Source organism: Anneissia japonica, unplaced genomic scaffold (assembly GCF_011630105.1).
Source record: "Anneissia japonica isolate Jap-2015-1 unplaced genomic scaffold, ASM1163010v1 scaffold6792_len961167_cov158, whole genome shotgun sequence".
NCBI classification, from domain to species: domain Eukaryota; kingdom Metazoa; phylum Echinodermata; class Crinoidea; order Comatulida; family Comatulidae; genus Anneissia; species Anneissia japonica.
This window is the reverse complement of record NW_022701523.1, coordinates 307,674-323,483: the sequence shown is the minus strand read 5'-3', so window position 1 is coordinate 323,483 and position 15,810 is coordinate 307,674. Positions and strand designations below refer to the sequence as shown.

Below are 15,810 nucleotides of genomic sequence, written 5' to 3'. Positions count from 1 at the left end.
TGCAGTCGTGTTAAGAACATGGACCTTAGTATTAAATAGGTTCATGGTAAGTGTAAGAGAGTATTCCATCGTGAATTTTATGCTGCTGTTTCACTGCTTTTAACCGACTTTTGGTAAACTGGGTTTCGGCCAACTGGAATTCATTGTTTATGAGTCGGCAAACTGGTACTTGGCAAACTGGGATACGGTAAAGTGGAATCGGCAATCTGGCATTCGGCAAACTGGATTTCGACCATCTGGCCTAGTAACCATTATTACATTTATGGGTTCAACAAACCATTCAGTCATCTGTAACTGTTGTTCTTTCCACTTGCTTTGAAAAGTGAGGTTTCAACTATAATATTATAAGATTGATAAAAAGTGGAGGAATATAGGAAGATATGACGTGTCCCGGTCGGCCATCAATCGATGCCCATGATTCGACTGATGAAAAAATATGAATTTAAGCCTATGCAGTGGTATTTGTTTATTCAAATGAGGGCAATGCAAGGGGAAAAATTTTGAAAATTGTCAGCAGGATTATAAGTGAATTTGTCATATTGTACTTCTGTCTTTAAGCCGAACTTGGAAGCATAAGGTGCAAGTATGAGACCGTATACAAGAAATAAACAAACAGCCGCAAACAATTTTTCTAGCTTGCATTTTTATTACAAACAAAACATGCCTGGCCATTGGTTTTAACTTGCATGCACATGTCTATTCTGTGTCCTCAAAATTACTTTTAGATAAATTGTATTAAATGAACTTCTATCCCAAAGTAATAAACTGAGGTATTTTGTGGTGGAAAAAATAACAAAATGCACTTTAGGCATATCATCTCAAACCAGATCATAAATATTTTCAATTGCTTGACATGATCCTAATAAACACATATCTGTTCCTCACTATATACAAACTCAATTAAATTGTTCTATCTGTAAACAAGAAATCAATACAATAATATTGCCCCAAATGAATAAACAAGATATGAACTCTCAATAATACTTGAATTTAGAAAAAGAGGGAAACAATGAAAAAAGCAGAACAGTACCCTGCCTACCGGAGTTACACTAAAGATACTTGGAACAAAAGACAAAACTATAAAAAAAAAAATTAAAAAAATAATATTTCACGTTAACTGTTTTTGCTTAAAAATTGTAACAGAAAATAATGATGCAAATGTTTATAACAATAGATATGAATAAATATGTAGAATAATTAACCTAACTGATTGTCATTTTAATGTATCACTTAAATAGATAACTTACATCCGTTTCCCACATATTTCATTTATATAGGTATAGTTGTTTTTTTGACAATATTGTTTTCATTGGCACTACAATTAAACTTTAACAAAATATAATATAATATAAAGATACTGGGAAGATAGACACATTGTTCAACGTCCCATCAGGGCTTCTGCCATCATAGATTGATTAATATTCGTTTAGCTTTGCTATAAATTGATAATGAATTTCTAAACAGTATTAATAATAATTTGGTCATCAGTAAACATTATCCTAAACCCTAAACAAAGCCTGGAAAGACAATTTATATAAACATTTCTTGGGATTCAAGGTGTGCAGTCCAATCAAAATACCCAGTGACGAATGTAAACAGAATTCCTATGGACACCTTGTTAAAAAGGTGGCTCCTCAAAAATAATTCTCAGTCAAATAGGTAAATGCTGACAGCAAATATTTAGCCACATATATTGGCATTATTTTAAATATTTATGGTCGATTTCTGACAAAACTGAGTTAACATTGATAATTTTTTGATTGAAGCACACTAACACCTTTATACCAATATTTTTCCCTTAACCCTTTGCAAATGTACAATATATATATTTTTTTGGTTCTTTTTATTTATTTTTTCAATACCTATAAATTATACTAGAAATTGGGTAATAATATTGCCAGCAGTCATTCAGTCTTTGGTCTATAAACTCCCATCACAACACTGGGAGAGCTTTAGAATATTCCAATGAGATGCCTTCAGCCATGCTAGTCTAACTATAAATTCATGTTTGTACACTTTATTCTGCTATCCAATTTACTTTGTAAGCAAACATTATAGACATCACTAAATTACAATTTTAATAATTTCCAATTTGTACGAATTACATTCTTAGAAGCTACATTCATTATTTTTATATTGACCAAATATTCTCTTATTGTAATTTAATGCAAATAATAAAAACTGTGAGTCAGGCAAAAATAAAACATTTCTTGAAAGTGGTTTGGAATCCTCAGCTACTAGATGAGAGATGGTCTTCACTGTTGTTATCTGATGAATCAAAATCCAGGTTTCCACGAGGACGCCACACACTGATTGTTCGATCACTAGATATTTTGTTCAAAGCAAATGAAATGAAACATAAACCCAGCGTTATGTTAGCAAGCTTTACCCGTGAAGTAAAATAATATTGATTAGTTCAAATTATAATTGATGGTCATACTATATTTAATTTCAATTAAGTTTTGCTACAAAATTATATAATGGATTTTAACACCATGATTGTTCCTTTTGGAGATTGCATTTTGATGCATTTTATATTTACAGTTGTTTCAAATATATAATGTGTGTTCAGCTAAGAAAATTAAACTATAATAATTGCATTGTTTACTTTCTACATTTTGAAGTTATTGATTTCCAATTTAAAATTAGGATTAAAGCATATCCTCAGTATATATAAATAATATATTCCTTTGCACCTTTCAATTTTTTTGAAGTAAAACATCTATAATGAACCACCATTAAATTGTCTTTTGCCTTTAAAATTAATAAATTAGAATTGATCCTTTTAAACATGCTATTCAATGCTTTAAATTGGATTTTCTGAGTTTTCTTTTTTATGACAAGTTGTGAATTTTTTTTCATATTTTGGAAATTTTATTCTCATCCTGCATATAATTGCAAACAGGATGTACAAGATTTTCTATACACTATGCTGTTTCTCAACTAAAGATTTAAACTTAGGATTCTGAAATAGGAAGGCAAGCATCTTAACTACCAAGCTACAGCTGTATTCTAAATTTTTATATACAGGTAGTTTACTTTAATATTTATATGGTTAAAATGAAAAAAAAAAGTGAAAGAAAATGTAATTTATTATATTAGATTCAAATCACCTTTAAAATCAGTAGCAAAATGCAATATGTTAGCAAGATAATTATGTGAGTTATGCAGTAAAAACACAAATTAATATTAAATAAATATATGGAAAGCACCAGTCGTCAAGAAAATTATCAACTGTCAGAATTTTGCCAAATTTACTATTTTCTGTAATCTATTTAATTAATAAACAATATATTATATAATTACTTAATATTCAATAATACTATTTAGATACTTAAATAGTTTTTCTTATGTCTACAAAATGAAATGCAAGAACATGGTCTATTTAGATTTGCGATAGTCTGCCAATGCCCCAGTGACCCATTTCGTGGAGATAAAATTCTCCAAGCTTTTATATTACTGTGTAGTAAATGGTTCCAAAAATGTATTAGAAAACAAAATAGTAAATAAATACGGCAGAATGAGGTAATGCAGAGGGTTAGTGAAATAAGATTGATTAAATTCACCAAGTGTTAGTACAATGATGCAAACAAAAGAGGGAGAGAAGATAAAGAACTGAATCAGAAAACATAAACAAACAGACAGCAATCTTAACATGGCCAGTGTCAGCCCACAATGTTCAAAGTATAATCTAGTGAACAACATACACTCATAAGAAGGGACTGTAGCCCATCTGAAAAGGATTATTTTTGAGGAGCATTGTCCTTTTAAAATATTTGGGATATACACATGTGAACATGTGGGATGGCAATTTACAATCAATAATGTAGTATTACTTTCTAGTAGAAAAAACAGACATAAAAACATGAGATTTGAACACACATGCTTCAGGAATTAGTAATGGTAAGAGGGAAGATGCATGACAACATATCACTATGTTACTACAGTACATCTCAATCATTAATTCATAAAAAAAAACAAAAAAAAAGTACATAAAATGGAGCAATGCTCATATATTTAAAGATTATTTCTATTTTTTCAAAGGTTGAATTTTACATTTTTAGTTAAAGGATATATACTGTATTACTTTATACATATTTTAGGTTAAATAATTGTATAATTAATTAATTTAATTTGTATATTATATTTATGTTGAAAAGTTAGATATTACTATTATGTTTTATAATTACTTCAATGTTTTAGGTTTAATATAATTTTTTTCAGAATTTATAAATCTTTTGTTTTATATTAGATATTACATTTTTTAAAGTATTTGTATCTTCCACAATACTATTGTACAATACTATCTCTCCATTTCTTGAAATTGAAATACATTAGCTTTTAATGTACATAATCCAAAAAAGTATATATATAATTATGAATTTAATTGACTGGCATGACACAAAGAATAGTGTAGAAATTACTCACAAACCTTACCTAGAAGCTGTAAAGACATGAGTTGAATTGGTTGCTATGCTGTTGATAGGGCTCGAGTGAGCCTTCATCTCACCAATTTGAGAACAATCATTAATGTTCCACAACTTGAGCTGGCCTCCTCTGCAGCCACTTAGTAGACAATCCTTGCCTGGAAGGAAGTCTAGAGCACATATCCAATCTTTATGTGCTGCATGGACAGACTGGAGAAGATACAAAAAGTTAATTACAATAAAGTGTTCTTGTGAAAGTTGAAGTACAAATTTCATAAGAATAGGGGGCAGACTGTGCAATGCTCCTCAGAGAATCTATTTACCTTCCCATTAATAATCCTATGTAGAGAGGCAAACACAGTGTCTTGCCCAAGGACACAAGCGACCTGCGCAGCAAGAGTTTCGAACCCCCGACCACAAGTTTCAGGGTCCGAGCCTCAACTACTGCGCCAAACGCTTCCACTTTAATACTGTCATTCAATAATTTTTTTTAAAGAGTTAACATAAATTTTGTTGAACCAAACCTTTTGTAGTATTTGCTTCTCAAGATCCCACTTCTTTATACATGTGTCCCTTGATCCACTGAATAGGCAACTACCGCTGACAGCCAGTGACTGGACACCGTCAAAATGTGGTGGATCTAGGTTGTGTTTTGGGGTGATCAGACCTGAGGCCCCTTCAGGCACTTCAAATAACTATAAATAAAAACGAAAAAGTTTAATATTTGATAGCAAATTCTATAAATACATTTTATGTACTATAAAATGTTAGGAAAACAAGAAATGTTATTTACAAATGTAAGTATCAAAGTATTTAAAACAAAATTTTATAAATATAGATTCCGAAATATTTTGGTAATTTGGTAATCAATATGATCTCATCAATAAATGCATTTTAATTTGTGGAGAGATCTCACATACTTCAATTTTAGATTTGATTTTTTATTACAATATAAAGCCTTGTCCACACTATCAAATTTCATTTGACAAAAAAATGTAACATGCCTAAATAAGGTCATGATGACATCACACCTTGACAATATAATATAGGGACATCATGACTATATATGGGCATATAACAGAAAATTTGATAATCTGAACAGAACTTTAGGGAAAGTCATAGCTGATACCTTAATATAGTGGTCTTTAGATCCTGTTATTATCATATTGCTGTTGTTTTCTTGGGCCTCCACTCCTATACACATTACAGCTGCTGAGTGACCACCACTAAGCTTGCAAGTAGCTTGAAAGCTAAAATATTGAAGAATATGTTTTAATAAATGGTAGCCAATTCAAATAGAAAAAAAGAACTAATTTCCTTCAAAATCCAATTATGCCAAAACAATTCCACCACCATTGTTGTCATTGTCACCTGCGTCCTCATCATCACCTATGCGCTTTCTTCCAAAGACATGGCATCTCTATATAAATCCTTTATCTAGCACTTGCTGTTATCTCCTTCTTCTATTGAACCACCTGAAGTTTTGTAGCGGTAGTCTTCAATGTTAATATATCTAAATTTATATTTATTAAGCATAGCGGAACAGGCTCATTAAAATGGCTGGGTTACAACTAGTGAGTCTAGTGCATATTGCCTCCCTAAACCATCCTCCTGTTGTTATTAGCAGTTGAAGCTGTATACTTGCGTAGACTTGGTTGGTATGGTATTATTGGTTTTTTAAAGTGAATAATAGAGTCAGGATTAAGTTTTTAAGATTTGTAGACCTCGGCCATATATGGTTAACATGGATGGGTCTGGGTGTGCTAGGTATGTTCACATAGATCATATAAGGCATGTTGTGGCAAAATGGTTCAGTTGTAGCAAAAAATTGAAATTCAAGTTATTGTTGTTTTCAGATACCTGAGTATATGATCTTTAAAATGAGGGGTCATTCATTGAAATTTGATATTTTAAGCCTAAGTTATTGGAAAGTGAAAGTACAGCACTCTTAAAATCAAGATAAACATGATTTTGAGTAATTGCCTTTCAAAGTTATTTGTGCATACATTGTTTAATAGAATTAACATTATCAAAATAATGTTAAATAAATGATTTGTTGACCACTTCTAGAACTAATATTTTGGGACATGATTAATAAGACATTAAAACTGTTGGTCTATAGTGAAAAACAAATTTGGATTTTTAGGCAATTTTATGAGCTCCCATATTTTATAGCTCATTTACTCAATACTGGCCTGTGTGACATGCCTCATATGTTGTCTAGTGTGGGGGAAGAGTCATTCTAATCGGTTTGACTGGCCTCAATTAGACCGAGAGTTTCTACAGAAAACTGGATTACAAAACCTGTTTGGGAACTTATTTTTTTGTCCAACATTTCTAGATCTACATCTCGAGTCACAACCGATGGTAGAATTGAGTGTCTCCAGTGTCCATAGAAGAGTCTACAGATTTGTCTCAGAATCTCCAACAGCTGTCATCAAAGGAAGTTCTCCGGTTCCCCAAAGTCCTATGTTACCCAAGGAGTGACCCACACCACCAGTGAGCCAGGATTGGGTCCTGCCAATGTGTTCCGCTCGGATTCTGAAACCACAACCCTTTAAATTATAAAATTTTTATTGGTTGAGTATACTATATTAAAATGTAGAGTGCTGTGCTGTGTGTAATATTCCTTCATATTTAAGAGGAGAGAAGTGCTGTATAAACTTGGTTGATTATGGTATTGGGCACCTAATTGGAATACCAGGTGTATGGACTTGGGTGTTTTGAATAAAGCAGTTGTGTATAGCACAAAATGGAGTAGTTGTCTCACGTAGTGACTTATTGATGTCTTGATATACCACAAAGGTACACATAATTTTTAACAGCATTGAATATAACCTGCATAATTCAAACATTGCGAATTGTTGTTGTTGGACCTACCTGTTGAGGTCCCAGACACGGACAATGTTGCTAGCAGCTGAATATAGCTGTGTACCGGCGCTATTGATAGCGATGTCGTTTATTAGATTTTCACCAGTTGGCACTGCTACAGATCTGGTACTGCTAGTGGCTACATTGTTAGTGGTGACAAGTCCAGATGAACTGAAGAAACAAGATCAAAATAAACTTATTCTTCTGTACATTCTCTAACAGGTTGATTTTTCAAACCAAATAAGAAATACCTGATTCATCAGTATACAGATTTTTTTGCTTCTGCTTTTTGATTGGCATCCAAAAGTATACTACACTAAGTGAATTTGCTAGTGTTGAGAATGCTAATAAACATATTTCAATATTTTGAAATTATTTTTTTTAATTTAGCTTTCTTATTTCTTGCAGTTGGTGACTACATTTTCATTTGTAAATGAGGTGAGCACACACTTACTCTATTACAATCACATTTTCTCATCTATAGGAATTGACAATATTTTCTTTTCTGTGCATATTTGTGAATATTTTCTTACCTGAGGGTTTTGATGCATTTTCCACTATTTTCCCTAATGTCCCATACTTTAATATATGATGTTGAGACACTGAACACCAGCTGCAGATTCTTACAGTAATGCACAGATATCACATTATTCGGATGACCGCCAAGTGTTAACAATTCCTGACCAGTCTCCAAGTTCCAAACTTTCACAGTGCGGTCTGTTTCATGAATATAAATTATCAATTCCAACTGATTGTTATACAACTGATATGAGACTACAATACTTGTTATAACAAGTACCAAGCAACAATTATTTTTATCTCACCTTTTGAGCCACTGAACAGCATATCCTCAGTGGCTTGGACTGACAACACTGCTTTGGTATGCCCTTCTGCAGTGTAGGAACAAATCAAAGGTGCTTTCTGACCTTGTGGTTTATTGGTCACACTAACTGGATTAATGCTACCCCTAAAAATAAAGCAGTATAAATACTAATACAAATGGTCATTTAAAAAAAAATGTTGATAAAAGTATATTTCCAAGGATTCATATGGGACTTTGCTTTTCAGTTTCTGGGTGTTCTTGAAAACGTATATGTTAGGGGGAACTGCGAGACATGTTTTTCTCTGCAAAGCCAAGTATTTCACCCAATTACATCAATAGACTTACATTACTATTTTGATAAATGACATGTCATCTTGATAGATAAAAAGGTTCTCATTGGTTGACATTTCATAATTGTAATGATTGATATTTGAAAGAAAATAAGAACCAAACTGATTTAATAACAGAAAACTGATGCCAAATAGGAATAAATGCCTTTTGTTTGATATGACTGCCTCCAACCCTATAACATGATTTTAGTAGGGTATCTAAATAACATTAAAATATTTTTAAAAACATATTAGTCCTTGGTTTAAAAATGGATGGATGGTGTTCTCAAAGCATTTTTGTTTTCTTACCCATATTGGCAGCAATTTTAGTCAATAACCAACATTAAATTAAAACTGACTTTCTGACTTTTTACAAAACCACCATCAACAAACAATAACACCAATTAAAAAACTTTCCAATTATAAAAACGATCGCATATTATGTTAGAAATCAAAAAATGCTCAAGAATTGAATTTTACACACGCAACAATGCTTTTTAACCTTAAGTATGAATGCGACATCTGCATGCTAACACACGGTGGTATTTGATGTGCATGCTGTTAGTTTATCACATACCTACCAATACTTACTCTTGAAAAGTAAAGTATAAAATATATAAGAAAACAAAATAGCAATTGCATATGCAAAAACAAATGTACAAATTACAAAAAAAAAAAAAATTACAAATCAACAAATTATCAGTTAATATGCCATCCTTACACAACTCACATTGCGAAGGCCTCTGCTTGCTATATAAAGTCAGAAGTCTATAGTGTTGGATGGTGTTTGGTGGGTGACTGTTTTCCACCGTAGCTAGGGTTTTATATAAATCACTTAAAGTAATTTGTGATTAAAAAGTGCAATATACAGTAAATGTAAAAGATACTTGAAGACTATTAGTAAGTACAAAGTCAGAAACAGCAAGCAAAATAATGCAATGAATAAATATTAAACTGAAATGAAGCTGACCCAAATAAATTTTAACGTTCCTCTTTCCTAGCTTCCTGTGGGCACAGTAACCATCCCCTTAACATTCTCATGTTCTAGCTTCTCCTTTCCTAGCTTCTGTTCTGTAAATTCTAACCTTCATCTTTCCTACCTTCTTATTTGTAGAGTAAATTCTAACCTTCCTATAACATTCACCTTTCCTATAGTTTCTTATGGGCACAGTAAACTTTAACCTCCTTTTTCAGCTGCCTTTGTCTACAGTAAATTATAATTCTTTTCTAACATGTGTGTACAGAAATTCCAACCTTGGTTTTTTCTATCATCCCAAGTGCACTATTAGAATATTTTGATAAATGTCTTAAGATAATTTTCTTCTCATTAGGGAAATTAATTCACAAAGCAATTGTCAGAGCATAAATATTTCATAACGATGTAGCAATACCACAAACGTGCAATGACATACTTCTCGGCTGCAGGAGGTGTTGGTGAACCGGCCCTCTGTGACAAACGGGCGGAACACAGGTGCTGCTCCACCACTTGTGCTGACCTAGGAGTTGGGGAGGCTGCCCTGGGAGTAGGGGAAGCTGCCCGTTGCACAAGACGAGCAGCACAGCTATGTGCATCAAAAGGTGGAGACCTGGTTAAAAAATGTATACCAACTTTATAAACCTGTACTAATAATTCTTCTTTTAGTAACATGCTATGCTATATGACTATGTTAATCCTATTTATATCATTATTTTCTGTAAACACGTCACTGATTTTAAATTTTTTTATGTTCACCCATCAAGTAACATTTAGATTAATTAAAAGAAAAAAATGTAATGTTTTTTGTAAAAAACCACATTAAGTTACTTTAAGAGATAGTTGGTTTATAAATCAAGTAATATATGTTTAATATAAAATTCTGTTATTTGCAGAGTAGAAGGCAATTATTTCAAAGCTACATCTCTGCTCCAAAGTTTCAAAAGCATTTAGTTTTGATTACTGTCTGTGATTGCTCTTGATAAATAATTAAATTTCCCCCATTCTAATCGGTCTTTAGTTTAGATCTTTTCAAATTTGTTTTGAATCATGCATGAAGCATGCACTGTGCTTTCACCTACTTTGACTGTGTAGTTGGCGTGGGTGAAGATCTACCACACATACGCTGTACACCATGCTCAATCCCTAGCCTGCTTACAAATAAGTACGAACACCATTAACACTATTGCTTATGTGTTTGTCATTACCACTGTTATAGCTTTATTATGACTATCTATTATATACTTTAATTTCAAATTAATAGAAAAATAATAATCAATACTTGCATAAATCAATGCATCACATCAATACATTGAAAATTGTCTGCCTTTACAATAAATCAATATACTGTATATGATATACATATACACAAGTTTTATCAAATATTAGACAATTTGTGCAAAAAATATTTGACCATAAAAATGAAAGCTGCACAATGTATTTACAAACATATATTTATGAATATTATAATGAAATTACAATACAACAATAACCAGAAATTAAGTGAAGACAAGTGTACAAATGAGACCATCATAAACAAATACAAATATATAATTTGATGTACAACAAAATGCCATTTCTACTCTATTTGTTAATTTGCTGGTTAAAAAGTGGGTTAGATATGGATCACATAATGGATAAAATATTTAAAAAATACACAATTAAAGTGACAATCTCAGGTGTATGTCATTGGCATGAATCCATGTCAATGCAAAATATTCCCAGAAAAAATATCCATTCGTCAGCGAGCATGTTATATTAATAACAGATATTCACGTTATAAAAGGCTCATGAATATCATGCAATAGGTGGCAGTGAACCGAGCCCCAAATTATTCATGATGAAAACACCTGAGAATGTCACTTGAAAGAACAGATAAGTGCCACAGTGAACAGACAACAATTCGCACATGTAAAGACATTTCTGCATTTCTGGTTTCAAAGGAAACTTTTGAAGGTTGACAGAAGGAGTGCTGAGAGGAGTGGAGCGAGAGAGCTGATTATTTGGAGAACAATTAGAGATGAGAACAAACCTGTCGACCGTGCCCTGGGCGGGTGAACTCGTTTGAGCGTATAACCGTGAAAAGACATTCTGCTCTGAAGAACGTCTCGTTTGGGGTGGTGAACCAGGAGGGGTGATGATAGGAACAGTTTCACTAAAGAATCATTTAAAAAAGTAAATGGAAAAACTAAGGAGAAAAAATACACACGACAAAAAATGTAGAATACATGCACTAAGTCTAGAAAACGCAAGTTACTGTACAACTATGAGGTAAACATTTTGAGAGGACAAGTCAACAGTTTGACATGTGACCTCTCAAAGAATGCTTTAAGGTTATTAGCATATGATTCCCAATTAAATTAAGGATTTCTCTTAAGCTCTACAAGCTACTACTGTTTATTAGAAATTGATAGGAACATGTAAGAATAAGCTTTTTATCTAGAAATTTTAACTGTTAAAGATTACATTGCATCAATTAAGTTTTAAAATATAGGCCTATAATATTAGATTTCAAAAAAATTTTAAAATGCACAGCAGAGCTATCATATGATCTGTATGCATAATATTATGCACATTTCATTGAGGTATATATTATTCATTATCATCATCATCAATTATGCAGCTTACTATCATCATTTGTTCTTATAAAATAATGTTTAATTTTAGATTCTAATTTTCTTTTATTAATTGTTTCAGTAATAAACAAATAAGACATGCGAAGTATCATGACAAAAAATAATATCCATCCTTCATCTAGTAGTGCAGTCAATTGTAGACGACCTATGTTTGTTTATACAGACTGCCTGTACACCATTTTATACCACTTGAGGTTTACTTTAGGTGGTATATCAATATAAATTTATAATTAAAGTGTGCAGAAATATACAACGATAGCAAAATTATTACACACTCATTAGAAAATAAAACATTTCCACAAACTACTCAAATGAATGGTGTATCAACAAAAGTGGTGAAAAATCAACACAATGAATTAAAAAAAGAAATGGAAATGGGTACACTGTTGGTACTTACGTGCTGACTGTATTAATAACCTGAGGTTGGGGGATGCCTTTCCTCCTAATGGCTGGGGAAGCATCTGCATGGCCACTCCGAGTGGGCATACCCTCATTGGATTGTCTTCTACTTGCTAAGCTCCGTGTGGCTGAGGATGACTTGTCACTTCTACACAAATAACACACAACACTATGTAGTGCATGCTAGGCTATATTACCATGCAGTGGAACATTTTATTTTCCAACAATTTAAATAGAGGGTGCACTACAATGCAAACCAAGATAACTGCTTTATTACCAAAATAAAGTAATTAACTTAGGTTTGGAATACTGCCCTCTATAGTTGGAAGATTCTATGATAATGTCACAGAACATCGGTACCTACAATGACATATTGCCAAAACAGTGCTACATTTCTTTATAAAGTACGATAATTATAAGGATTTGGATTTGTAGAGTATCTCTGACAAAATCAATGAAACTTATTTGAAATAAAGTGATCACTGTTCTAACTAATGATGTAATAACAAGTGAAACAAAACAAAAACTTGAAAATATTTAGTAATCACTTAATGAGACAGTAAATAATATCACAGATGAATAAGTATCAATAAGTATAAATAACATATAAAGCAATAAAAAACAAATATAAATTTAATAATAGAATTATACAAATAAAGCAACCATGTAAATATAATCAATACACAAGTAAGTGTTGAAGCTAATAAACTGTGTATGCAATATATGTGATTAAATGGACAGTCAAAAGCATAAACATGTGTACAAACATTGAGAAACATCTAAACATACATACTGACTAAATACATTAACTCACTGGGACAGGCTCATTTAATATATATTTGATGAGCAGTGCATTATACTACGCTACTTCCCAGGGAGCAGAAGATGTCTGCCAATATGGATATAATGACAAGGGGTAATAATTCATACATTTCTAAACAAAGAGGGCTAGATATTTATAATGTTATTAAATACTTATAAGCTTATAGATAATTCTAATCATGTCAATGATTAGATCTAATGAGATTATACTTGCAAATTAATAATCAACATATTAGTTACTATGTCTTAGGCCACACATCTTGGCATAATTGACATTTGAACCTACATTTTAATGTTGAATATACTTACTTTCCAAAAGAGTCCCTCTTAGTAGGAACTGTCCTGGGAGGCGGCATGATGGCAGAATCTGAAGCACTGCTGTTGTCATCAGGGGATGATAGAACCTTCTCTGGCAAGGTGATCAGAGGTGTAGCATCTGGGTTATCTTTCTGGCCTGCATATAACAGCTCCTCCTGTGTGGCTGTTCGTCTTCGAGCCTTTAAAAATTATTTTTAAAAATTCAGTCAAGTAAAGAATAAAAAAAATAAATATGAATAAAGTAGACCCCCCCCCTCCTTTGGGGCACCACTATTCTGGAGTCACCCCTATTAAAGAGAAACTTTTCTGTGAAACAAAGCCCTATTAAAGGGACACATCTCTTAAGGGGACGGGACACTTTCTGAGCATGCCAAATGGTCAAATCAATGGCATTTTCAACCCCTATTAAGGAGACACAATTGCAAATTATTGTTATATACATGTCATCATTAATAAGGGTTCTACTGTACTGGACATTTATACCTTGTTGAAATTAAAATATTGATAATAAGATTTTTAATATAAAATTATAATGCTTGTGATGTTATGGGATGTAGTAAATATACACTTTTTACACTGTGATTTATCTTTAAACATATTTGTCGGAGTTTATATATTTTTTTATATAATATATAAATTAAAATAACACTTATAAAAATATAAAATATGAATATAACACAATGAATTATGTTAACATATTATATTCACTATAGAGCAAGCATCACATCATAATAGATAAAAAAAATGCAAGATACCAACTCTAATTACATAAAATATACATAAAATATCACATTAAGAAGCAGGATTGTGATCTAAACATCCAAAAAGAATTTCGAAAAAATGTATTTCAACAAAGATCACCAGCACTATATTAAAGAGGAAAAAAAATCTAAATATTATTCAAATAACAAAACCAGATAATACCAAAATTACACCTATACTTGATTCTCCTGATGCAAATCCAGTTATTGTCTATTCCAATATGACAATAACAATTACTATCAACATTGCAGTACCCGCTGCTTACTTGGACTCGAATTCAACCCTGGCCATCAGGTGCAAGCTTGGTGGTCTATAGGTATGATGCCAGGCTAGTGATCTGGAGATCGTGGGTTCGTGTTCCACCCGAGAACAACTTTGTTGTTTCTATCATTTTTCACTTGAAAATTATGGGTAATCATTTTTTAAATACACTAATTTCTATGTTCAAATTTATAATTTTTATGAGCAAGTAAATTTAAAAAAAAAAAAAGATTTTTATAATTTATTTCATGGGACAATACATTTTAAAAATCTCTACTTACATCAGATAGGAGAACTATTGGAGCATTAAGATTGTAGACAATCATCTGGTTTGTAGTAATGATAAGATTGGTTTGGGCAAAAGAAAATACTCTATTGGGGCATCACTTACCTTATCCTTTACCTTAGTCGGCTGCAATGGCACGTCAGTTGGTGGCAGGCCATTATTTATCACTGGCAACACATTCTGACTACTAGTACTGTATACATCAAACACACATTATAGAAACAAATACAAAATGATACTGCCATTACTCCACAGATGTCATTACAAACAAGCAAATCATGCATAGCTACACATAAATAACAAGATTAACTTTCAACAGAAATGAGATTTATTTTGTACAAATACCTCTTCCTTTTAAAATTTGGTTAGAGGAGAGAGAGATAATAACCAACAGCAGTGCTCACACAATTGTGCTATTCTTTCATGTTATATATGTCGGTACATAAAGTGCAGTAAAAACATGTATGAATTAATGTAGTGCCAATTTTAAATGCATTTTATTATTGTTAAGAATGCAGATCAGCATGTTGTCTATAGATTTTTGTGGATTATTGAAATATATACCAATATAATTATGGCTTTCTATCTTAACATCATATTTTTGTACAGATATTCGCATTTTTGTTGAATTGCACACCTCTGCTACAACACATAAGCATACAATATTTAACACTTAAATTGGAAGTCCATTTTGTGATTCTAAATTACATACCCATCTCTCAGCAAATTCAAGCCTAGTCAAAAAAAAAGCTGTTTCTTTAACTTAGGCTTGTATACAGAATATATATATATTGCTAAAAAAGTAATATTACAATACAATAATTGTATGATAAAGATGAGTTAATAAGTAAATTTATATACAATAGCAATAATACAAAATGGTTTACATTTTATATTTTTACA

The 15,810-nt window shown here is 31.9% G+C and overlaps 1 protein-coding gene across 7 annotated transcripts in view; it reads right to left on the bottom strand.

The window, feature by feature from the left end:
* Nucleotides 1–626: 626 nt before the first annotated feature.
* LOC117103565 (kinesin-like protein KIF21B) overlaps nt 627–15,810 on the bottom strand; it is a 75,808-nt gene continuing 60,624 nt past the window's right edge. For 2 of the 7 annotated variants that reach the window (XM_033244138.1, XM_033244139.1), the window contains 13 exons: nt 15,013–15,100; nt 13,590–13,777; nt 12,457–12,606; nt 11,456–11,578; nt 10,506–10,574; nt 9,863–10,036; nt 8,123–8,265; nt 7,832–8,015; nt 7,308–7,469; nt 5,557–5,677; nt 4,952–5,122; nt 4,438–4,637; nt 627–3,459 (listed from right to left, as the gene is read on the bottom strand). In XM_033244138.1, the coding sequence (XP_033100029.1) occupies nt 3,327–3,459; nt 4,438–4,637; nt 4,952–5,122; nt 5,557–5,677; nt 7,308–7,469; nt 7,832–8,015; nt 8,123–8,265; nt 9,863–10,036; nt 10,506–10,574; nt 11,456–11,578; nt 12,457–12,606; nt 13,590–13,777; nt 15,013–15,100 (1,906 nt within the window). In that variant the 3' untranslated portion in view covers nt 627–3,326. Of the gene's footprint in view, nt 3,460–4,437; nt 4,638–4,951; nt 5,123–5,556; nt 5,678–7,307; nt 7,470–7,831; nt 8,016–8,122; nt 8,266–9,862; nt 10,037–10,505; nt 10,575–11,455; nt 11,579–12,456; nt 12,607–13,589; nt 13,778–15,012; nt 15,101–15,619; nt 15,642–15,810 lie in introns of all 7 variants that reach the window. The other 5 variants (XM_033244141.1, XM_033244140.1, XM_033244142.1 and 2 more) reach the window with 5 other exon arrangements.